The sequence below is a fragment of the Trichechus manatus genome, unplaced genomic scaffold (assembly GCF_000243295.1).
Source record: "Trichechus manatus latirostris isolate Lorelei unplaced genomic scaffold, TriManLat1.0 scaffold00014, whole genome shotgun sequence".
NCBI lineage: Eukaryota > Metazoa > Chordata > Mammalia > Sirenia > Trichechidae > Trichechus > Trichechus manatus.
Window position 1 is genome coordinate 26,387,266 of NW_004443950.1, and position 25,615 is coordinate 26,412,880.

Here is a 25,615-nt window from a genome sequence, read left to right on the forward strand (position 1 = left end):
AGATGAAGCACTTCGGACTGCCGCGCAGAGGTGGGCAGGTGATTCTGCCTTTCCTTGGTGGGTTTGGTCACCTTACTTTCTGGTTTTTCTGGTGTGTTTTACCTCCTCTTTCTATTCGGAAGATGCCCTATCAATTCATATTTTTAATTTTTACTTGTTAAAGGGAAAGGAGGGGGATTAGTTTGGGGAATTTTGTCTTAATGATTTAAAGACAGTAAATCTGTACTAATTAAGGCCATTAAATAAATAAAAAATATAAATTCTTTTGAAAATATAAGTTACTATTCCAGTACGTGGGGAAAAAAGACTTATAGGGACATGTAGGTCTTGTTTTCTTTTGTTGCTAAAATCTATGGTCAAAGTTCTAGAAGTAGTTCTTTTGGAGTCCTTTCCTGGAGCTCACTACTTATTTAATTGAAGTCTTTAGTTTGTGAAAAAGTTGGAAGTTTTAACAATTATTGATTTGAGGTTAAATTTCTTTATTCTGGTAATAGTCTTGGTTGAAGTAATACTTATATTCGTTCTAAATCCAAGATCCTTCGAGTCTGCGTTTGATTCATTTAAAAAACATGGCTCTGAGGCAGCTGTGTGAATCCAGTAATTACAAAATAAGATCTTTCTTCACAGGGTACACACAAGAGGAGAAGATCGAGATCGCCCATAGGCACTTGATCCCAAAGCAGCTGGAGCAGCATGGACTGACACCTCAGCAGATTCAGATCCCGCAGATTACGACTCTCGACATCATCACTAGGTTAGTCTGCCATCCTGGGCCGTCAGTAGGGTTTGAGTCTGAAAAGGAGATTATTTGCTGGCAACGTATAACATCCATCTCTCCCTCCAGCAGATTCCCAGCACGCGTTTCCGTAGCTGTTGATTCACACAGGGCTGTGTATTACACAGAAACTTGTGGAGAAAACATTCGGAATATCTTTGTAGCTAAGGACCTTAGTTGAGCCATAATTTGATACATTAAGACCCCAAAGCATAGAAAATATAGAGATGCCCGCTAGGGCCAGGGTCTTGAAAGTTGGTGAATTCTTTTAAGGGATGAGATGCTGCTTTCAGACATCTGTTTTAGGTTATTCAGATTTTCTTTTCTTTTCTCTATGACTGAGAGATTTTTTAAATCCTTAGCATTTTGATCTTTGGAATTAACACTGGCACGATCGAGAAGGTGCTCTCCAGAGTTTGCTACCAAGTGCTTAAGCCTGTGGCAAGCAGTATGTAAAGTGTCTGAGTTGAGCATTCTTGGTCTGAGTTACAGATTACTTGTTGAGTTGTGTCTACCACGGTCTCCTCTTGCTTTCCTGGCTCCGTCTTACAGGTCCATTGCATCATCTGTCAGACCGTGTCAGCCTGCCAGACAGTCCTCGTGCAGCCCTCTTCCAGTAACTGTTGGTTTTCAAAAAATGTGAGGTATCTCTCCATTTTGAGCTTTGACTTAGAGTTTGGCCAGGCAGACTGCCTTTTGACTTAAGCCAGCCTTCTTCTGGAATCTGTTTAAATTTATACACAGAACAGTAAGAATAAATCTGACCTGGAAGTTCCTTTTCTTAACTTGTTTGTGATTTACTGGGTAGATACTGCCAGAAATGAATTAGGTGATTTATTTGCCAAAGTCTTCCAACAATATCATTTCAGATAACACCCATGATGCCTCTTGGTAACTTTCAACACATCACTTAACCTTTCTGATAGCTTCTTTTTGTACGTCTGTAAAATTTGAGTGATAGAGAAAATATGCAGAGTTTATCTAAATCTGGATAATGATTCTGAAGAGTAATCATGATTTGTATTTCCTGTTTACTGCTTGGAGAGCTATTTATTTTTTTTATGCTTGTTAGCTTGAAACCTCAGATCTTAAAAGCTGCAGACATTAGGAAATTCTCTGAGCAGTTTTATTAGTTTTAGTATTGTTTTTAGAAACAGCTACTCCAGGCACGTTTTGGATCCTTAGTGAGTCACCAAACATAGGCCATGAGTAGCGAGATTTGAGTTTCCTGTTTTGGGGGATGCGTTACAGTCGTCGACTCTTAGTGTTCAGCAGGAGAGGAGAGGATCTGAGAAGTCGTATGGTCCTCTCACCTGCCATGTAACCAACCTGCTTGGATGCTTCCTGCTTCCCTGGTGACCTCCTGTAAGTTTCTGGTTCTGCCCTGTAGGAGCACCTGGGATCTAAGTCTAGTTTCTCCCTTGTACACCTCTTCCAACAATTAAAAAAAAATGCTGTCAGATCTTATTCTCTTTACTGTTCTCCTTGACCTTTTCACCTCCCTGAATGAATTTCACTTCTGAGTTAGTTCTGTGCTGTCAGTCTCTCCCAGAATGAAAGAGTCCAGAGGCAGGACACAGCATTTTAGGTGTGGTCTAAGCAGTTCATGGCACAGGAATACCACTGCTTTTCTGATTCTGACCGTTTTATTGGTCCCTGGCTGGCGCAGAGGGTTTGTACTTGGCTACTCATCAGGAGGTTGACAGTTCAAATCCACCCAGCAGCACTACAAAAGAAAGACCTGGTGATCTACTCTTGTAAGATTATAGCCATTGAAAACCCTATGGAGTGCAGTTCTACTCTGACACACATGGGGTCGCCATGAGTTGGAATTGACTCTAGCAGTGGATTTGGTTTGGTTTGATTTCTAGCCCAAGGTTCTTAGCTTTTTTTGGTTGTTCTCTTGCATATTACACTTATCGTTAACTAATATCATCAATTTTTTTCATATGAATTTCTGCTAAGCTGAGTATATCCCAAATGTAGAAGTTTACAATATATGTATTTTATTGTTAGTTTCAGCTACCATTGCAGCAAATTGATTTGTTTTGGATCTTGATTACTATCAACCAGATCAGTTTATGTCCTCTGAAAATTGGCATGTATGTTCAAGTCATTGATGAGAAACATCAACCAACTCTTACTTGGCCCTGGCGATCCTTCCACGTTCAGCTTTAAGGTGCCAGTGGGAGTTGGGCACGTCCACTTTCTTCCTGTCATCTGTTAATGTTACACTGGCTACATTAGTCCACAGCCTGTTCCTGTTCTCAACGCATAAAAGAAGACTTTTTGTTGTCATTGTTTTTGTCAAGCGTCAGCTCATTCTGAACTGATACCACTTTTGCATGTTCACGCCATTCCTTCTTATGCTTCCTGAGCCCCTTTGCCTCTGTCTTTTGCTCAGACCCTTTAATTTCAGCTGCAGCTGCAGCTACATTGGGGTTTTGTTTTTATATGTTTATTTTTAAGTTGCCTCTCGGTTTTTTCTTACTTGTTGAAATTGTACGCAGTTGTGAACATGAACTTTATATCTTACCATCCCTTTGAGTGAAGCGAGTTTTACTTTAGACTGTCCAGCCAAGAGCTCTTTTTTGTCTTAGAGCATTAAAATCTGCTTCCCTAACGTCTAGAATATATGCCCGACTGCTTGGTCAGTTTTAGGTAAAACCACATTCTCTGCCTGATGCTGCCGATTTCAGATCCATCCAAAAATGGTTGCACTCTCTAATGATTTATGAGGTGGCTTACAGAATTTTAGTGTAACATACAAGTTTTTTAAGACATCTCTACTTCACCACACTTAGAGTCCTTTTCACGAAATCACAGTGCTGGCATCAGTGCACATTCTTTCTTTAGAAGCCCCGCAATGAAAACACACGGAATAGAGGTGATCAGCACAGTTCCTGGTGAAAACTAGATTTCCATCTCAGTTTCTTTTTTGCTTTATTTGGAAAGAGAGTGTTATTTTTCTGATTCTGTCAGGCATATGTCAAGAATAATAAATTGTCTAGTATTAAATTAAAAACTTTTGTTTGCAAGAACTCTTTGGCAGTGTAAATTGAGGAACCACAGATTCATTTTTAAGTATAGAGTAATAGTCAAGATAATCTACGTAAAGGAAAAAGTTGTGGATGAAAATACATCTGAATATTTAAGAAATAACAATAATAAGAAATTTTTAAGTGTGGGGAAATTATTGTTCAAAAAAGTATAATGAACTTTAAAATGTACAGTTTCCTTAGTATAAACGTTAATCGCATTACTTCTGTCCATTTTTATAGACAGTGTTTAGCCAAAAATAAAACATTTTTCTTTGATGGCAGGTATACCCGAGAGGCAGGGGTTCGTTCTCTGGACAGGAGGCTTGGAGCCATTTGCCGAGCTGTTGCCGTGAAGGTGGCGGAAGGACAACACAAGGAGGCCAAGTTGGACCATTCTGACATGACCGAGGGAGAAGGTCTGTGACCTTGACCTGGTGCTCTCACACCTGGTGGCTAGGAGTGAAAGGCAGAGTAGACTTGGGTGTGGAGGGATGGTGTTGAGTAGTCCTTGGAGTGACGGCACGTACCACTCCTCTAACAGATGCCGCCAGTGACGAAGCAGGAGGTTAGTGTTGGGCGTGTTTTATAAAGAGGAGTCTCTACAAACAACACAGAGCTTTAGCTGGAATAACACTCAGTATTAATGCATTATGGATAGAGTAACTTTCTCCAGATTTATAACAATGATATGCTTTATGTGTGGGTTTTGATGTTCTCTTATTTCTTTCTGGCCCAGGTAATTGTTAAGTCTTTCACTAATAGTTTAAACCTAGAAAATTGTTACAGCATTAAAAATCCAAGCTGTCCAGCATCGCAAGGGCAGATCTTTGTACTCTGGAATAGCTTCATGGGTTGTAATTTGTTTTTTCCACACACTTTTCTTTTATAGACGCACAATTAAAATGGAATTTAAATTGTGTTCTCAAGAACAATAATTGTGGAGGCAGTGACAGGGAGTCCTGGGAAGGGTTCTGTCACTGAAATCATCAAATGTGGACATTTCCTTTGTGGCGGTTAAAATGTTTTACCTTCTTGCCCAAGAACTGTCAGGAGTCTCAGCTGATGCTGTCATGCAGTTTGCCAAAACTGGCTTTATCTAGAGTGAGAATAGCAGCACAATTGGAGCGTAGTTGATGTCACTGAACTGTGCATGTAGAAATTTTTGAAATGGTGTGTCTTTGGCTATGTATATTTTCACCAAAAAAAAAAAAAAAGGGGGAGGGTTGACATGTAGTGGGGTTGTTAACCAATGTCATAAAACATTATGTGTACTACTGTTTCATGAGAGGCTGTTTGTTCTGTGGGCCTTCACCTGAAGTACAATTAAAAAAAAAAACAAAAAACTGTGGCTTTAACAAAATGACTGGAGTAGTAGGGAACTGAAAATGGTATTTATAGTAAAGCAATTGATTAGATTTTCTCCCATTTCCATAGCTCTTTCCAGAAAGGAGTTGAGTGAATGAATCATGCTCCGTGGTAGGCTTGGTGGAATCGATGCAGCTCAGTGTCTGCCCTGATTCTCTCCGTTGCTAAGCGCAGGGCGTTTAGAAACCGCGGGAGCAGCACAGAGTAGGCTTTCACATCATCCTTCTGTTTCTAGTACGATGCATCCCCCTTGCTCCCTCTGTGCCTGAGCACCTAGATATAGAACCTCTGGTTCATTTTCTCCAGAGAGTAAACCTCCTATCTTCTGTTGAATTAGAGAAGGGTAGTTCCCTTATTAAGGAGCCCTGGTGGCACAGTGGTTAAGTGCTTGGCTGCTGAGAGGTCAGCAGTTTGAACCCAGCAGCTGCTCCGCAGGAGAAAAGACCTGTCGATCTGCTCCTGTAAAGATGACAGCCTGGGAAACCCTACTCTGTCCTTAGGATCTGTGTGAGTCAGAATTGACTCAGTGGCACCCAACAGCAGTTTCCATACTCTGTGGAGCAGGGGTAGACATCACGAGCGCTAATTGTTTCTCACACAGACTTTAAGACTTCTTGTTTTTAGTGCCACCCCTCACTGCACTTTTAAGGGTACCTCGGGTTCCTTTAATAATATAATAATCAGAACATGGAATGTACAAAGTATAAATCTAGGAAAATTAGAAATCGTCAGAAATGAAATGGAATGCATAAACATTGATATCCTAGGCATTAGTGAGCTGAAATGGACTGGTATTGGCCATTTTGACTCAGACAATCATATGGTCTACTGTGCCGGGAATCACAACTTGAAGAGAAATGGCATTGCATTCATTGTCAAAAAGAATATTTCAAGATCTATCCTGAAGTACAGCGCTGTCAGTGATAGGATAATATTCATACGCCTACAAGGAAGACCAGTTAATACGACTGTTATTCAAATTCACGCACCAACCACAAAGCCCACAGATGAAGAAATTGAAGACTTTTACCAACTTCTGCAGTCTGAGATTGATCAAACATGCAATCAGGATGCACTGATAATCACTGGTGATTGGAATGCGAAAGTTGGAAACAAAAAAGAAGAATCAGTAGTTGGAAAATACGGCCTTGGTGATAGAAATGATGCCAGAGATCACATGATAGAGTTTTGCAAGATCAACGACTTCTTGATTGCAAATACCTTTCTTCACCAACATAAATGGCAACTGTACACGTGGACCTCGCCACATGGAGTACACGGGAATCGAATCGACTACATCTGTGGAAAGAGACGATGGAGAAGCTCAAGGTCATCAGTCAGAACAAGCCCAGGGGCCAAATGTGGAACAAACCATCAATTGCTTACATGGAAGTTCAAGTTGAAACTGAAGAAAATTAGAACAAGTCCATGAGAGCCAAAGTATGATCTTGAGTATATCCACCTAAATTTAGAGACTATCTCAAGAGTAGATTGGATGCATTGAACACTAATAACCAAAGACCAGACGAGTTGTGGGATGACATTGAGGACATCATACATGAAGAAAGCAAGAGGTCATTAAAAAGACAGGAAAGATGGAAAAGACCAAAATGGATGTCAGAAAAGACTCTTAAACTTGCTCTTGAACGTCGAGTAGCTAAAACAAAAGGAAGAAATGATAAAGTAAAAGAACTGAACAGAAGATTTCAAAGGCAGCTCGAGAAGACTAAGTATTATAATGACATGTGCAAAGAGCTAGAGATAGAAAACCAGAAGGGAAGAGCACGCTTGGCATTTCTCAAGCTGAAAGAACTGAAGAAAAAAATTCAAGCCTCAAGTTGCAATATTGAAGGATTCTACGGGAAAAATACTAAATGATGCAGAAAGCATCAAAAGAAGATGAAAGGAATACACAGAGTCATTATACCAAAAAGACTTGGTTGACATTCAGCCATTTCAGGAGGTAGCATATGATCAGGAACTGATGGTACTGAAGGAAGAAGTCCAAGCTGCACTGAAGGCGTTGGCGAAAAACAAGGCTCCAGGAACTGACGGAATATCAATTGAGATGTTTCAGCAAACGGATGCAGCGCTGGAAGTGCCTACTTGTCTATGCCAAGAAATTTGGAAGACAGCTACCAGGCCAACCGACTGGAAGAGATCCATATTTATGCCTATTCCCAAGAAAGGTGATCCAGCCGAATGTGGAAATTATCGAACAATACCATTAATATCACATGCAAGTAAAATTTTGCTGAAGATCATTCAAAAGCAGCTGTAGCAGTATGTCAACAGGGAACTGCCAGAAATCCAGGCTGGATTCAGAAGAGGACGTGGAACCAGGGATATCATTGCTGATGTTAGATGGATCCTGACTGAAAGCAGAGAATACCAGAAAGATGTTTACCTGTGTTTTATTGACTGCAATGGCGTTCAACTGTGTGGATCATAACAAATTAGGGATAATATTGTGAAGAATGGGAATTCCAGGACACTTAATTGTGCTCATAAGGAACCTGTACATAGATCAAGAGGCAGTTGTTTGGACAGAAGAAGCAGATGCTGTGTGGTTTAAAGTCAAGAAAAGTGTGTGTCAGGGTTGTATCCTTTCACCATACCTGTTCAGTCTATATGCTGAGCAAATAATCTGAGAAGCTGGACTATATGAAGAAGAGCAGGTCGTCAGGATTGGAGGAAGACTGATTGACAACCTGCGTTATGCAGGTGACACAGTCTCGCTCGCTGAAAGTGAAGAGGACTTGAAGCACTTACTGATGAAGATCAAAGACCACAGCCTTCAGTATGGATTACACCTCAGCATAAAAGAAAAATCCCTCACAACTGGACCAATAAGCAACATCATGATAAACGGAGAAAAGATTGAGGTTGTCAAGGATTTCATTTTACTTGGATCCGCAGTCAGCACCCATGGAAGCAGCAGTCAGGAAATCAGAAGACTCATTGCATTGGGCAAATCTGCTGCAGAAGACCTCTTTAAAGTTTTGGAAAGCAAAAAGTTTTGGAAGAGTAAGGTGCGCCCGACCCACGCCATGTATTTTCAGTTGCATCATATGCATGCAAAAGCTGGACAGTGAATAAGGAAGTAGAGTTGATGCCTTTGAATTGTGGTGTTGGTGAAGAATATTGAATATACCACAGACTGCCAAAAGAACAAATGAATCTGTCTTGGAAGAAATGGCGAGACTACGTCTTACATGCTTTGAACATGTTATCAGGAGGAACCAGTCCCTGGAGAAGGACATCATGCTTGGTAAAGTAGAGGGTCAGCGAAAAAGAGGAAGACCCTCAATGAGATGGATTGACACAGTGGCTGCAACAGTGGGCTCAAGCATAACAATAATTGTGAGCATGGCGCAGGACCAGGCAGTGTTTCGTTCTGCAGTACATGGGGTCACTATGAGTCGGAACCGACTCCATGGCACCTAACAGCAACAACAACAGATTCCTGACCCTTTGTAGGATTCTGTGGCTCACACGAGCTCGCTGGTTCCCCCGCTGCAGACCTCGAGGTTCTCACCTTCTCCAGTCTCTTGTGTGTTCATTACTTCTTGGCCCCCCGTTGTCTCTTTTGCAGAATTTTGTCAGCATCTCATCAGCTTTATCTCCCTTCTCCTTCTTCTTGTTCATATGAGTTTATACTGTTTTTATTTCTCGATAGAGTTTGAAGAGGAAGTGTAGAGATAAACACGTGTTCAGACCACTATTTTCAGAAATCTGAATTTTTTAAAAGTGCCCCAGGTAGGTGATAGCTTATCAGGGGTGGAAATCACTGAAGTAAGCTGACAGCGGCAGTGGGGGCCTGAGAGGTATTTTTTCCTTTTTTTTTTTTTCTTTCTCTCTTTAAATATAAAACCTTAATCTAAATGATCCTCAGTTTACCCCCGCTTTTTATTCTTACGACACTCTCTTTGTGCTGTGGTCTGAAGCGACTGAACCTTTTTTCTGTGTTATCTGTGAAAGGTAGAGAGTAAAATGAGTTTATCTAGCTAACACACTTCGAAAATTGTATTTGTGATTTAGATGATGTTTTTTAGAAGTTATAATAATACAGAAGGATTCTATGTCAGAAGGAAACTTTCCTAATTATACATTGCTTAATGTTTATATATACAACTGTTAGCATATTTCTGATAATGTGTGGTCATATTAGCTATTTAAAGATAACTTGTAAATATTCATGGACTTGTTCAAACAGCCTGTGAACTGTGTGAGAACATACAATTTTTCCTGATAACATTTGGTTATTTTTTTTAATCCATGATTCACAGAGTATCTAAATGATAGCAGTTAAGCAGATTGAAGTGGTTAAGGTATTACGTAGGACATCTGGATGAATAAATAAATAGGATAAATACTTGTCTTTTGAGCATGGTTTTGGCTGTAGTTCTTATTCGAGGCACAGATAAGGACTCCAAATCGGCTGTAATATTGCGAGATACCCTTGAGTTACTGTAAACACCTCTCCTCAGATTTCTAGTAGGATCAGGCATCCCGAATTGGTGTTTATGACTTCAGCCAAGCTAGAAGAAAATTTCTGCATTAGGTTTTCATGCCACAAAGTCCAAATTGAGCTTAGTAACTGAAAGTTTCTCGTTAAGGAATGAAATTATTTAACATTAGAGTGTAAAACAAAACAGAGTTCTTTTAGAAATTTCAAGTAATGTAGTCAGAGACTTGTTTTTAATGTCAGAAACAATGCTGGGCTTTCTCACTGCCAGGAAGAAAAGTAATTTCAGGCCACAAGCTTCAAAACAAGCAGAAACCTCCAGTGTGTTGAGCAAACTTTCTGGAGTAGGCCCAGAAGTACTGGTTTGAGAACAGTTGTCTTTGTATTTGTGGGCTCTTAACTGGCGGTTAAACAGACCAAATAATATCAGAGTTTAAACGGCAGGTACAATTTTAATTGCTCTGTGTTAGAGGAGGAATATTTATGTAGGTACTCTCACCTAGAAACTCTGGGAATTTTTTCAGCAAAGCAGCCTTGCTTGTTTCTCTGTATGTTATTAGTGTGTTCTCAGTAGCCTTTTTCCTTTCTGTGTATTGTCAGGTGAAGAGATAAAAGGACATGGCTGAGGTTTTATTTTACTTTTGCCTGCCTTTAGCCAAACACAGATGTGCCATGTATTCCATTTTGTATACCGAGGTCTTTTCTCTGTGAAGAGTTAGGTAGGAAAAAAAAAAGGCAGATGACCATTTGTTCAGGTACCCATGTACCCTGTTGTTCTTGTTGGGCGCCACCGAGTCTGTTTTCGACTCGTAGTGACCCCATGTGACAGAGTAGAACTGCCCCACAGAGTTTTCTAGGCTGTAACCTTTACAGGAGCAGATCTCCAGGTCTTTCTCCCATGGAGCCGCTGGGTGGGTTTGAACTGCCGACCTTGCTGTTAGCAACCGAGCGCTTATCCGTTGTAGCACCAGGGGCTCCTAAGTAAGTCAGACCTCCTGGTATTTTGGTTGTGAGTATGTAAATCACCTTGGGGAGTACTGACAATTTGTATTACCGAGTCTTCCAAGTCACGACATGATGTATAGTTTCATTTATTGCAGTCTTTGTAGGTAAATATATTCAAGTATTGTAGTTTTCACTGTAGAGCTTTTACATGTTTGTGTGTATATATTATTGGAAATGATTTTTTTTTTTTAGTTTTATTTTCTAATTTTTTGTTCCTAGTATATGAAATACTGTATTGGCCTTGTAGCCCATAAACTTACCAGACTGACTGATTAATTCTGGTAATTGGTAGATTTTTTTTGGATTTTCTCCATATACCATCCAACAAGATAAATGCAAATAATGTCAGTTTCTACTTCTTCTTTTATGACCATTGCGTCTCTTGTTTCATTTTTTTTCTCCAGCGTACTAGCTAGGACCTCCAGGAAAATGCTGAATACAAACAGTGATGAGAAAAAGCAAGCAGAAGGCAAGCCTATGAAGAAATTACCAACCTCTGTAGCCTTTGTACCTGTAGACCACCACTCAGCATGTCATTGACTGTTACAGAACCTTATTGGAATAGAATCCTCAGTGCCATCTAGTTTGACCCTGACTGATTGATAAGTTCCTTCACGACCTTCCCCAGTAAACACTGTTCGTTGCCCGGTTCCCGTCTTGGCTATCTATGTCCCAGCCTATAGGAAAATAGAAGCTATAAGTTGGAAAGTGGACTAGTGGTTAGGTGGTATGAGTCATCAGCAGTAAGATTTGATGTCAGTGAAGACAGGCCTGTCATCTCATGATAGATTCCCTGGGGCTGCTGCTGCCCACAAAACATTGGGCTAGCTGAGCCACTGATCACAGATCTGTCCAACTCTGACAATTGTAGTTCAGTCTGAGTTCCATTTTGGCTGAGTTGCGTTTTGACATGTATTGTTTCTCTGGTATGTTTGCCTTATATAGCAAAGTGAAATCAACCTAATGTAGTGGAAGGAGGTACGTAAAATATCGTTAATGCCTTGATCTATCCTTTCCAGACAACTTCAGAGTTAAAAATACATCAAAGTAAAAGATTAGAATTCTGTAGCACTAGTTTTTCTCGTTCATTGACTTTAATTCTCCCAGTTCACCACCCCTGACTATTGGCCAAAATGTGCTGGGTGGGGGAAACGTATCCTGTCATTTAAGCAAGTGTGCTTAGAGCCAAGGGGTCAGAATGCTGTGGGGTAGAGCCACATACTAACAGGTTGTGTGTTTGGTCCTCTGCTCACCTTTGCGCCTTAGTCATTTTCCATCCTGCCCTTCAGAAAGTGCCAGCTCTTCCTCTCAGCCTTTCTCAGGATCCAGTTCTCCAGGAGGAGTGAGTCTGCCGTTGGGCCACTTTCTGGAGTTCTTTATTGTGGCTTCCTGCCATTGGCTTCTCAAGCCCTAAGCATGCTTTATGCTAGTTATTTTAAGTGGCTCCTTCCTAACCCAAACGAGAAGCTGTCCCTGTAGGAGAATTGAGTGTGTTAGATTCTTTAGCTTTTTCTTGGCTGCTCTTTTCCATATTGGAAGCATATCTATTCTCTTGCCTGCTGTCTTGAGTATTAATGGAAAATACTGGACATAATGTTTTTAGAAAGTAACCTCTGTGCTTTGTGTAACTTTTTGCTAAATTCTTTTGCCTTTATCTTCTTAGAGCAATTTTCTGCTTGCTGCAGGATCTGTCTCTTTATCTTTTGGATTGTACATTATTTATCTATTGCTGCATAACAGAGTACTCCAGAATTGATCAGATTAAAGCTCTGCACAAACGTTTATCATCTCAGTTTCTGTGGGGCAGGGATCCAGGAGCCGCCTAGCTGGGTAATGCTGGCTGAGATCTCTCAGGAGGTTGCAGTCAAGCTGTCGGCCAGCTGAAGACTCAGCTCAGGAAGCTGCTCCCAGGCTCACTTACATGGCCGTGGACAGGCCTCAGTTCCTTGCTGGCTGTTGGTTTTCAGCTCCTCATCACGTGGGCCTGACCGTACGCTCACACGACATAGCAACTGGCTTCTCCCAGAGCGAGTGATAAGTTAAGTGGTGGGGAGGGGAGGAGGCAGGAGGCAACCAGAGACGGACGCTGCAGTCTCTGTAAGCATCACTTCTCCTGTGTTCTGTTGGTCACACAGGCCCTGGGACGGCGTGAAAGGAGCCTGAACGAGAGAGTGAATGCCAGCGGGTGGGGGTCACTGGGGTCCTCCTCAAGGCTGGTTCCCACAGATTGGTTCTGTTTGGGTTATTTCAAAGAGAGTTGCTATAAATTTCATTTTTAATAACACAACCGCCAATTCCCAGAGATGAAATTATTTATTGAGAATTCTGAAGAAAACCGATGGTTTGGGTGGTTGATAGAGTGTGGAATTTCTGTGTGCAAACATGGTTGAGAACGGCCCGTTACTACTCTCCACTTCATTTTACCTGGATCCGCAGTCAACACCCACAGAAGCAGCAGTCAGGAAATCAAAAGACACATTGCACTGGGCAAATCTGCTGCAAAAGACCTCTTTAAAGCGTTGAAAAGCAAAGATGTCACCTTGAAGACTAAGGTGTGCCTGACCCAAGCCATGGTGTTTTCAGTCACCTCATATGCATGTGAAAGCTGGACAGTGAACAAGGAAGACCAAAGAAGAATTGACACCTATGAGTTATGGTATGGACAGAGAATATTGAATATACCATGGATTGCCAAAAGAACGAACAGATCTGTCTTGGAAGAAGTACAGCCAGAATGCTCCTTAGAAGCGAGGATGGTGAGGTTACGTGTCACGTACTTTGGGAATGTTGTCAGGAGGGACCTGTCCCTGGAGAAGGACATCGTGCTTGGTAAAGTAGAGGGTCAGCAAAAAACAGGAAGATCCTCAATGAGATGGATTGACACAGTGACTGCGGCAATGGGCTCAAGCATAGCAACAATTGTGAGGATGGCGCAGGACGGGGCAGTGTTTCTGTTGTACACGGGGTCACTATGATTCAGAACCGACTCGACAGCATCTAACGACAACAACAACTCCAGCTGGGCGGGCCTCCGGAAAGAATAGCCCAATAAGACCATCACCCTCCAGCAGATGGATGATGGCTCTTCAGCAATTGAAACAACCTTTATTGCCAGTTTTTAATACGGCTTTTGTTGATGTTGTTTCTAGTTTTTTGTTTTATTTTGTTTTTGGACGTGAAAACTTTGTTAGCTATTTTTACTGAAGTGAGGATAATAGAGAAGTTTCCTATTACTTAGAAAGTTCCAATTACATATAAAAGTCCTAAAACATTTTAACCTAAATCCTATATCTTCCTTTCTGACTGCATTTAGAACAGTAAAGAGAGTAATTTATGTGTGTGCCTCTGGACCCAAAAACCACAGACCAAGTGGTTGGGCTGTTTATTTTAAATTGTTACAATACTCAGAAGTCGGATTTTTAATTTCGGAAGAAATAGCTGGGTCTGATGATAAGAAGAAACCCTGGTGGCATAGTGGTTAAGAGCTCAGCTGCTAACCAAAAGGTCTGCAGTTCGAATCCACCAGGCACTCCTTGGAAACCCTGTGGGGCAGTTCTAGTGCGACAATTAAACAGTCATCACCATCCAAGACACTTCATCATCAGAAGCTAGCGCTGAAGCTTGTGCCGCTGAGCATCTGTGAGACTTGAGCTGATTTCTGATTAGGTGAAGACTCGGGTTGCTCGGGTATGGCTTAGAAGTTTGCGTTCAGCTTTACATTTTTAATATTTGAAGTCTTGCTTCATTCTGTTCATGCTTCACTTTCCTTTTGATTTTATTAGTGGTTCATGGCAAATAAAAATTTGTAATAGTCAAAGGAATTAAGACTATTGAGAAATATTTACTTCACAGACAGTGTTTTGGTCCTCAATGCACCTCGCTTGCTGGTGTTCAAGTTCTGGGTGTTTATAGGGTTGTGGTACAGCTAACTGGATTTTACAATCCATGATTATAGTAAATTTAGTCTGGAGATTAAGACTTTCTGCGCTGAATCCTGTGCATTTGGCAGGGCTATTAGGCGTGATGTGTCCAAACATCTAAAGTCAGTTGACCTGATGTTGTTGTGAAAATGTCATCTTGGTGTGCAGTGCCAGCCAGTATCATGAAGATACGCTAAACGTTGTTTTCTAAGTTGGACATTTACAACGACTTACTGATTGTGCCCTCATCAGTATTGCCTGGTTTGAGAGAGATTAATTGCCCGGGCAGGAAGGAAAAACCCTGCTTAGTGTATGATAGGAGTACATGCTTGTTACTTCAGTTCTGTTTTTGGACAGGAAAATCAAATCTTTTCAAATAATTATAAAGTCATTGTTCTATATGGAAAGATGCAATGCTGTTTTTTTCAATATTACAGATGGTCTCTGCATTTTAACTACTAGTCCTTTTAAAATAATTCTACAAGAATATTTTCTGAATCTCTAATAAAGGAAATAAGATTTATTAGTGCATAAAACCCACTAGGAGACCAGGGTTACAAGCTCGCTTGTCTAGTACTAAAGATTGGATCTTATGTCTTGGACCCTTGTTTGTGGTGATTCATTCAATCAGTGAGTCAGCTAGCATTTACTGAATCCTTACTATATGCCGGATTCTAAATTGGATTCTGGGAAGCAGATAAAAGAGACTCTTAACAAATGGGCAGTCTTCTGGGGGAAGTAGACATATAAACAAATAATTTTAGAATGTGGGATAAATGCTGGTTTTTAAAGTGCTGTGGAGGCACTGAATTGATCATTGAAAGCTTCACTTTATTTATTACAGAGATTGTAGCTTGTTTATTGCTGTTAGTAAACTGAGACAAAAGAATCATTTGCTTATCAGTAAGCTCAAAATTCATTTGAATGGAAAAACAATTTTTTCTAGATATGCATTTTTTATTTTCACAAATAGATAACTACCACTAAAATTGAAAAATAGTTCACAGTTTTAACTTCCATCTATATCTCAATGTTTAGTTGGTAAACTTGAAAGAAAATATATTTGATGATGTTAAGGTTGTATTGCAGTCCCCAAAATAATGTAGAAAATATTGGCAGAAAGGACTTAGAAGAGTTTATTGCTAGCATGAGGGTTCTTCTGGGCATCTGATGCATAGATTTTTCCATTACAACCAGTTCCTTAAAAAAAAAAAAAAAAGATGGAAATTATGCTGGCATGAATGTCGTTTCAGGTCTGGTGGGTAACTCAAACACTTCCTCTGGCTAGGAGGATCGTTTTCTGCAAGTGACGAACTTAAAACTGACGGTACAGAATTATACACTTGGAAATATTCAGGTTTTCCTGGTTTGTTTTTAAGATACTTCGTTTTCCCCTTTCTGCTTTCCCAAGAGGAGGCTTTCAGATACGTTGTGTCTATGGCCAGTTTGGCTTCGAGGCACATATGTATAAGAAATAACAAAATCAAAATCACTTATAGTCTCAGCATCCCATCTCACTTTCCAAAGTTGGCTCAGTTTAAAAAAAAAATAGAGTTGTTTTTATAACTGGGACCATACAAGTCATTCTCTTTAACAGGGTGGAAATCCATATATACCCCTGTATGCTAAAGAGTTGAGATGTAAACATCAGTCTCCCTCATTGATTCATGCCTGACCTCTCTGCCAGCTAGCCACTAATACACCCAGTAACATATCTCCTGTACTCTGTTTACAGATATTTATAGTTCAGCAGTCTGAACTGTAGTGAAATTATAATGAAGCAAGTTTCGTTTTGCTCCTACCCCACAATTCAAGAACTCAGTGAGATAGGATTCAACTTTTAAGAAAAAAATGAGTGCTTAATTTTTTAATCATTCAGTAATAATTTTGTTATATGATTTCTATTGATTAAAAATGCTTATGTTTACTTAAACATAAAAACATTAAAAGCTTAGTAATTTTTTGGCAAATCAAATGATCAGTGATCTTGGCCATTTGTCATTTGTTCACAGATATTATTAAAATTTAAGAATAGCCCAAATTTAATTCAGCAGACCATAATTGAGTATCTGTTTTGTGTAAGGCACTGTGATGAGTTCATCTAGTCTGACTTTCATTTTACGGAGGAGGAAACCAGAGCCCAGTTTCTTACCCAAGGTGATGCTGCGTAAATGTCAGTTGAATTACTATCTAAACCAAAAAGCAAACCTGCTGCCATGGAGTTGATTCCGACTCATAGCGACTCTGAAGGGGTTTTAGGGAGTGTGACTCCTGCACGACGTGCCAGTTGGTGTGAATCTCCACATGCTCGGCTGGTGCCTGCCTAACTGGCCGATCCAGCCTGGCCAAACCAGGTGTCGAATCCATAAGATGTTAGTAAAGTTTCCCCGACCAGAGCGACCATTCGTCAGACGACCACCAAAAAAATGATGATGATGGTGTGTTAGTCTGGGTCATCGGAGGTTGGGGGGTGGGAGGTACAGCAGACTGGGGTGTAGGAGAGAGAGGAAGAGGGTCATCTACTAACGTCTCATCCTCATCTGAATCCATCAGGGCGGGCGGGTCACTAACGTCTGTACCTTCTGCGTCTGCCCGCCTCGATGTCGAGGGCCGAGGTTTGTTGTCTGGTGTGGCTGATGTGTAAGGCTTGAAATATGACAGTATGCTTGACCACTTAGCCTCACACATTTTTCTATCATACAGCTCTTTGTAGGCACTCAAAACATCCTGCAGACCTGTTGCCGTCGAGTCATTCCAACTCAGTGACCCTGTAGGACAGAGTAGAACTGCCCCATAGGGTTTCCAAGGAGTAGCTGGTAGATTTGAATTGTTGACCTTTTGGTTAGCAGCCGAGCTCTTAACCACTGCGCCACCAGGGCTCTTTGATGAGCATAAGTATTTAATTTTTAGGAGATCTCAGTTACCTAGTTTATATTCTGCTGTTTGTACATTTTTAGTTATGTTTGATAGTTTATTTATGCCATAAATTAGTGCCCCTAGGTTTGTCTCTATTTTTTCTTCCATGAACTTTATGGTTTTAGATTTTACATTTAAGTCTGATCCATTTTGAGTTAGTTTTTGTGTATGGTGTGAGGTATGGGTGTTGTTTCATTTTTCTGGAAATGGATATCCAGTTTTGACAGCATGATTTGTTAAAAAGACTGTTTCTTACCCATTTAATGGACTTTGACCCTTTGTCAAAGATCAGCTGTCCATAGGTGGATGGATTTACTTCTGGGTTCTCGATTCTGTTCCATTGATCTATGTGTCTTTCGTTGTACCAGTACCAGGTTGTTTTGACTACCGTGGGTGTATAGTAGCTTCTGAGATCGGGCAGTGTGAAGCCTCCTACCTTGTTCTTCTTCAATAATGTTTTATTTATTCAGGGCCTCTTTCCTTTCCATATCAAGTTGGTGATTAGTTTTTCAGTCTCATTAAAGAATGTTGTTGGAATTTGGATCAGGATTGTATTATATCTATAGATCGCTTTAGGTAGTGTCTTAGGCTGAGTTCTCTAGAAGCAAAACCAGTGAAGGGTGTACATACATGTATGTAGACAGAGAGAGAGGGATTTCTATCAAGGAAATGGCTCACATGGTTGTAGAGGCTGGCAAGTCCCAAGTCCATGGGTCAGGTGTCAGGCTGGAGGCTTCTCCTCACTCATGTAGCTGCAGGGGCTGACAAACCAAGATCTGCAAATAAGATGGTGGGCTGCTGGCTCAAGTCCCGAGAACCAGAGGTCAGATGATGACAAGCCGAATGCAAGATCCAGAGCAGAGCAAAAGCCAACAAGATTTTCCAGAAAGTCCATATATATTGGATGTAGGCCACATCCCCAAGGAAATTCCCTTTCAATTGATTGGCTTCTCATAGCAGATCTCATCATGGAGGTGATTTCATCATTACATAATTGCCAAACTACATTGTAACTGCCAGATTGCATCATAACTGCCAAACCACTGAGAATCATGGCCCAGCCAAGTTGACACACAAGCGTCACAGGTAGTATTGACATTTTCACAATGTTAAGTCTTCCTTACCATGAGCATAGTATGTTTTTCCATGTATTTAGGTCTTGTCATGGACTGAATTGTGTCCCCCCAAAATGTGGGTCAAGTTGGCGAGGCCATGATTTTCAGTATTGTGTGATTGTCCACCATTTTGTCATCTGATATGATTTTCCTATGTGTTATAAATTCTCTATGTTGTTAATGAGGTGGGATTAGCGGGAGTGATGTTAATGAGGCAGGACTCAGTCTACAAGATTAGGTTGTGTCTTAAGTCAATCTCTTTTGAGTTATAAAAGAGAGAAGTGAGCAGAAAGACATGAGGACCTCATACCACCAAAAAACAAGAGCCAGGAGAATAGCACATCCTTTGGACTCGGGGTCCCTGCGCTGAGAAGCTTCTAGTCCAGGTGAAGACTGATGACAAGGACCTTCCCCCAGAGCTGACAGAAAGCCTTCCTCTGGAGTTGATGCCCTGAACTCGAACTTCCAGCCTCTTAGACTGTGAGAGCATAAACCTCTGTTTGTTAAAGCCATCCACTTGTGGTATTCCTGTTAGAGCAACACTAGATGACTAAGACAGGTCTCTTTTGGTTTCTTGCAGTAGTGTTTTGTAGTTTTCTTTGTATAAGTCTCTTATGTCCCTAGTTAAATTTATTCCTAAGTATTTTATCTTTTGGGGGGCTATTGTAAATGGTATTGTTTTCCTGATTTCTTTTTCTGGATTCTTCTTGTTAGTGTAGAGGAATCCAATTCATTTTTGTGTATTGATCTTGTACCCTGCCACTTTGCTGAATCCTTCTGTTAGTTCCAGTAGCTTTCTTATGGAATCTCTGGAATTTTCTATGTATAGGATCATATTATAGGAATAGGGATAGTTTTACTTCTTTCTTACCAATTTGGATGCCCTTTATTTCCTTTTCTTGCATTATTGCTCTAGTTAGGACTTCCAGTACAGTATTGAATAAGAGTGGTGACAGAGGGCATCCTTATCTGGTTCCCATTTTCAAGGGCAATGTTTTCAGTCTCTCACCGTTGAGAATAATATTGGTGTCAGCTTTGTATGTATGCCCTTAATTATGTTGACAAATTTGCCTTCTATTCTTATTTTGCTGAGAGTTTTTCTGAGGAAGGGGTGTTTAATTTTATCAGATGTCTTTTCTGACTGTAATATTTTTTAATCTATATAAATCAACTACTCTTAGGGGTTAAGAGTTGGCTATTGAGAAAATTTGCTACTCTTTAAAAACAATTTTTTTGTATAGTGTTAAAGAATAGTTTTTAAATGGTAATATGACTGTCATACAGATATAAAGTATGTGTCAGATTTTATTTAACTCATTAATTAATGAGAGACAGTAGATATTATGACTAGTTCAGTAGAGAATCCAACAAGCAGGCGCAAATGTAGGCAGTCAGGAATGCTGAAGTTAATTTGTCAAGAGATGCAAACGGGTTTCTTGAGCGGGGGTAGGTGTCAGTTGTACTTCTTCTGGACAAACTCCATTTCCGTTTGTATGGACAAATGTCATCTGCATTACTGTCAGTTTTCTGCTACTTACAGAATTGAGAAATAGCTCAAAGACGATGACAGATAGACAGCCAGAAGCGTGCACTAGAAGGGTCACCCAGGAATGCCTTGTACTGGTGTCCTGGGACTGCTGAGACAAACTGGGTGGCTTCCACAACAGAAATTCAGTCTCAGAGCTCTGGAGGCTGGGAGTCGAAATCAAGGGCTCGGCAGGACCGTCCTCTCTCCGAAGACTCCCGGTCAGAATCTGCTCCGTGCCTTTCTCCTCGCTTCTGGAGGTTTGCCCACGGTCCTTCGCGTCACTCTGATCTCTACCTCCATCATCACATGGCCATCTTCCGGTGTCCCTGTGTCTCTGCTCCTCTTACAAGGACACCGTCGCACTGGATTAGGGCCACCTACGCCTGTGTGACCTCATCTTAACTAGATTACGTCTGTAAAAACCCTATTTCCAAATAAGGTCACGTGGAAATAAGGTCAGACGCCAGCATGAGGAATATGTGAGGACTGTGTTACATGAGGAATGTATTAGGACACCAGCATCTTTTGGGGGACACAATTCAACCCATAACATCTGGTTTTGCTCATTTCAGTCCTTCACAGTTTTTCCTGACAACAGTCGTAGACTGGAATCTCTGTGTGTAACACCAGTTAATGTGGATTATTTTCAGCCAGGAAAAAAAAATCGAATCTCTAAATTTACAACAAGATTGCCTGTCTTTGTCAAGGAACTCCTAAGCCATAAGTGGCTTTTATGGACTGGACTTCTGGTTGGGACAAAAGGCCATGTCTGGCGGGGAGTCAGGAGTGCTGGTACTGCCTGCGATTTGCTCTGGACCTCAGGTGGTTTGTGTAACCTCCCTGGGCCTCAGTTTCCCTGGATATAAAGTAGAGGGTTGGTTGGGCCAGATCTGTGAGGGTCTCCCAGCTTTTACACTTTGATGTATCATTATATTCTTTGCTTCTTGAATTCCTGATTTCTTCCTGGATTCTGCTAAGCCTCAGAGTTAGAGCTGGACATTCTCAGGGAACTCTTTCCCCAAAGACGTCTTATTAGTACGACAGAAAGAGGCAATATTCTTGTGTTAGGAGAATCAACCTCCTGTCTCTAGGCCGTGTTTTATTGCTGGCTGCAGTGAACCAGTGTTCTCCTACGTCCTGTCTTCCCCTCCCACACCCACCCCACAGGCACTGAAAAAACTGCTCTGTGTAAAAATAAACACTTCTTTCATAATCTAGAAGAAGGGGTTCCTATTATCTCTGCACAAAATTTAGCATCTGAACTCATGGGACTGGGCTTGAGTGGGGCGTCTGCTTCAGGGCGAGCGAAGCGTAGAGCGTAACAAACGTTACCTAAGTGTTGACTCCTTTTTCCTGGTGAGTAAAGGTGATTATAGATATCCTGGGGTATCTGTGCTTAGGTAGAGCCCACAGTCTGGGGAGTTGTTGGGTGTGCTAGCAGGCTTTCTGTGTTCCTGTCCTCTCTCTGCTTTCCATTGGTTGGATCACCTGCCAAAAGACACCATTCGGCTGCAAAATTGATTCAAAGGGCCAGGAACTTTTTGTTTTTTTCTTTTTTTTTTAATAGAAAGCCACTGGAATTTCCTGAGGCATTACACCCCTCTGTCCTTCCTCCTGACCTCCCCTCAGAACACCTCCTCTCTTCTCCTCCTCACAGCGGTTCATTTCAATCATTTTCCTGGGACGGAAGGAAAAGTAGAAAGAACACTTGATGGTTTCCTAGTAACAGCTAAGGAAGACCCTTGTCCTTTCTCCCGAGGCGCTTGTAACTGTAGAGTACGCCTGCATGATAGCTGTGGTGACATCTACCCTAGGGTGTGCGTTAGTCCTTGGGGAGTGCACCCACGTTTCACACTCACTTTGCCAGCAGCGTCACCACAGTCCTAGGTTTGCTGTGCTGCCGAGAGGCCATGCAGCTGAGCGGGGCTCTGTGTGCCTCTCTGCAGCCTGTGCTGATAAACCCCCATATGCCCTGACCATCTCGGCTGTATCCTGAGATCAGACTCAACGAGCTGGCGATAGTTACGGAAGAGAAGGTGGAGAGATCTCTGAGCAGAGTGAATCAAGTGAAAAATGTTAGCTCTCTCCTTTCAGACCTATTTTATTTTATTTCTTTTAGGTGAAAAAACATTTTGAGTCAGGTGGGGTTGAGCTAGCTTATTTATTTTATCTTTCCTTGTCCTTTCTTATCAACCTCTCATTAATGATATTATTTTCAAGATCATGTTTTGAAATTATTTGTAAAGAGAATTTTAATAGGTAGTCTTTATATGAAATATAATAGTAATATATCGTGATAGCATAGGACAGAGTCTTGAGCCTTATCTCTTTTTCCTTATCTATATTTACGTGATTCCCGATGTTGAGGCAATTATCAGTAATGAGTGGATTAGTTAGAGAAAGGGAATTTAGAAACATTTCCTAATATTCTGAAGAATTAAAATGCTGATAACTTATTATAGTGTTACCTTACTTTTGGTATATTTGTAACTATATATTTCAAATTACACTATTTAGTCATGGAAAAGTTTGTTTTTTTATGTTATGTCCAAAAGATTGCTTGGAGATTATCCCACATGTCAGAGCGCTTTTCCTTTTGGGTCTTTTTTGGAGGGAGAAGGGGCTGCTGGTTAGGTCCCACGTAGAGAGCATAGCAGATATTTGTGGTAAAACCAAAGGCCGCCTGGGTGCCAGACAGCACAGTTACTCCTCCAGAGCAGACTGAGACAAAAGGTCAAGTGTTAACTGCAAGAATTAAGATCCTTTTCATCTTCAAGGATGCACTTCCCTGGTTTACCAATAGATACCTCACGGATAGATTCCAGTACCACTGGGCCTGTGCTGAGCCGTGGCCTGGGCCTCCTGCTGGCCATCTGAGGCCGCCATCTGACTGTGGGGCCCTGGATGGAGTTAGGATGGAGAGAGCCCTGTTTTCTTCCAGTGAAGGGGGCTGTGGAGTAAAGACATATGCGTCTTTATGGAGACTTGAAGCATAGTTCAATGCTCCCAGCACCTCTCTGAGGGCACTGTAATTATTCCAGCTTTACTGATTAGAAAACCAAATACAAAGAGATAAAGTAACTCTGTTCAAGGCCAGCTACGAAGCCAGAGCCAGGATTCGGATTATTTACTGACCTATTTCATGTAATCTCCGTCTCATAACTCAAGAGGATAACTTCTTCTAACATTTTGGACTGTATCATTTCATGGTTCATTCATAAATAGATATGTAAAAATTAGACCATTTGAAATTTTAGGGCCTTCCCAAATTTAACTTGGTTTCAAAAGAATTTTCTCACATTATTTTAAATACTTGGAAAACATTTTTAGTGGCTGTGTAGCATTTTATTGGATGGATATACCACATTTTACTTGACCGTGTTCTTAATGTTTGGTATTTATATTGGATCTAATTGTTGCCATTACAAATAATGCTGCTGTCAATAGCCTTGTTTTCTGCAGTATGTCCTTAAGAATAGATTCCTACAAAAAAGCATCAATGGGTCTAGACTTTCTGGAGGGTGGATGACCTTTCCCCCACCCCAGACTATTGCCCTGAGGTAATCTTTAAACCTTGAATGGAAACTATCCCCTGACATCATCTTTAAATAATAGTTTAGCTTAATTAGTGAAGACTGTTTGCCTTGAGCAGCCTGCTCTTTTAAAGAATTATCTGTGTGAGATCAAATTGACAACAAAACCACCACCCAACAAACCCCTTGCCTTCCAGTTGATTCAGACTCAAATTGACCCAACTCAGAAAGGTTAGATAACAAGCTTCAGGGGCAGCGAGTTTATGTTAATGGTGGTGGAATAATTTGGAAAAGGATAGCCAGGGAGAATAGTTGCACAACTTGAAAAGTGTAACCAATGTTGTGGAATTGTACATGTAGAAATTGTTGAATTGGTGTATGCTAGGCTGTGTGTATTTTCACAAAAAAGAAAGAATCAATGGGTCTGAGATTATGAATATTTGGAACGCTTTCAATATATATTACAAATTGCCTTCCTGAAAGATTGAACTACTTTATATTCCCATAAGCAACAGTGTTTGAGAAAATCTCTTCACTTTAGTCAACATTGACTTTTGTCATTTCTTAAACTTCTTTAGTTACCCTATTTTGGTAACTATAAAATTGTATCTTGTTTTTATAATTTATATTACTTTGCTTCTTTATAAATCAGTCATTTTTTCATATGATAATTACCCATTTCTTAAGAACCACTGTTGAGCCCCAGAGACTGGCCTGGAAGAACACTGTGAACCCAGGAAGGGCTTGTGGGGGAGGAGCTGCGGTATATTGAGAGGTTGAACTTCTTTAGTTGTTTTTGTTTTGTTTTGTTTGCCTTAAAAAGTCCATCTTGCTTGAACGTTACAATCTTGGGCAAGGCCAGCAGTGATGCTAGAGACTCTGCCACTGGCTCCTCTTCTGCGGATCCCTCTGAGGAGGAAGAACGTGGCATAGAGCTGAGGTTTCGTTTGATTTTTTTTTTTTTTTAATTTTATTTTGGTTTGGGTGAACGTTTACAAAGCACATTAGTTTCCCATTCAACAGTTTATACACATTTTGTTTCGTGGCGTTAGTCGCGATTTCCTGAATGTGATAGCACTCTACCCCCTTCCCCCTGGGTTCCCCAGTTTCCATTCGCCCATCTTTCTTGCCCTTTCCTGCCATCTGAACTTAGTTTTTGGGCAAATGCTGCCCTTTTGGTCTCGAATGGTTGCTTGTTCTGAGGAGCATGTTCCTCACAGGTGTTATTGTTCACTTTATAGGCCTGTCTGTTGTTTGGCTGAAAGGTGATCCCCGGAAATGGGTTCTGTTCTGGGTTTGGGTTTTGTTCCGGGTTTGAAGGATGTCTAAGGGCCATAGTCTCAAGAATTCCACCAATCTCTATCAGACCAGTTAAGTCTGGTCTTTTTTATAAATTCCAATTTTGTTCTACATTTTTCTCCCACTCTGTCCCGGACCTTCTATTGTGATCTCCATCAGAGAGGTCAGTAGTGGTAGCCAGGCACCATCTAGTTCTTCCGGTCTCAGACTAGTGGGCTGTGGTTCATGTTCTTTTGGACTGATTGTTTCCTTGAGTCTTTGATTTTCTTCACTCTTCTTTGCTCCAGACAGGAAGGGCCCAATAGTTGTATCTTAGATGGCCTTTTGCAAGCTTTTAAGACCCCAGACATTACTCACCAAAGTAGGATGTAAAACATTATCTTTATGGACTGTGTTATACCATTTGACGTGTATGTCCCCTTGAGACTATGGTCCTAAGCCCCGAAGCCCAGTGACTCAGTCCCTCAAGGTGTTTGGTTATAGCTAAGGACCTTGCTTGCTGACAGCGAAGAGGACTTGAAGCACTTTCAGATGAAGATCAAAGACCACAGCCTTCAGTATGGCTTACACCTCAACATAAAGAAAACAGAAATCCTCACAACTGGACCAATAAGCAACATCATGATAAACGGAGAAAAGATTGAAGTTGT

At 41.0% G+C, this 25,615-nt stretch overlaps 1 protein-coding gene across 4 annotated transcripts in view; it reads left to right on the forward strand.

The window, feature by feature from the left end:
• Nucleotides 1-25,615, forward strand: part of LONP2 (lon peptidase 2, peroxisomal) — a 99,657-nt gene that overhangs the window by 51,959 nt on the left and 22,083 nt on the right. For all 4 annotated transcript variants that reach the window (XR_002823223.1, XM_004371634.2, XM_023726968.1 and 1 more), the window contains exons 10-11: nucleotides 628-754; nucleotides 4,099-4,232. Coding sequence is in view for 3 of the 4 variants with exons in the window: in XM_004371634.2 (XP_004371691.1) it covers nucleotides 628-754; nucleotides 4,099-4,232 (261 nt within the window). In the remaining variant the exon portion in view is untranslated. The remainder of the gene's footprint in view (nucleotides 1-627; nucleotides 755-4,098; nucleotides 4,233-25,615) is intronic.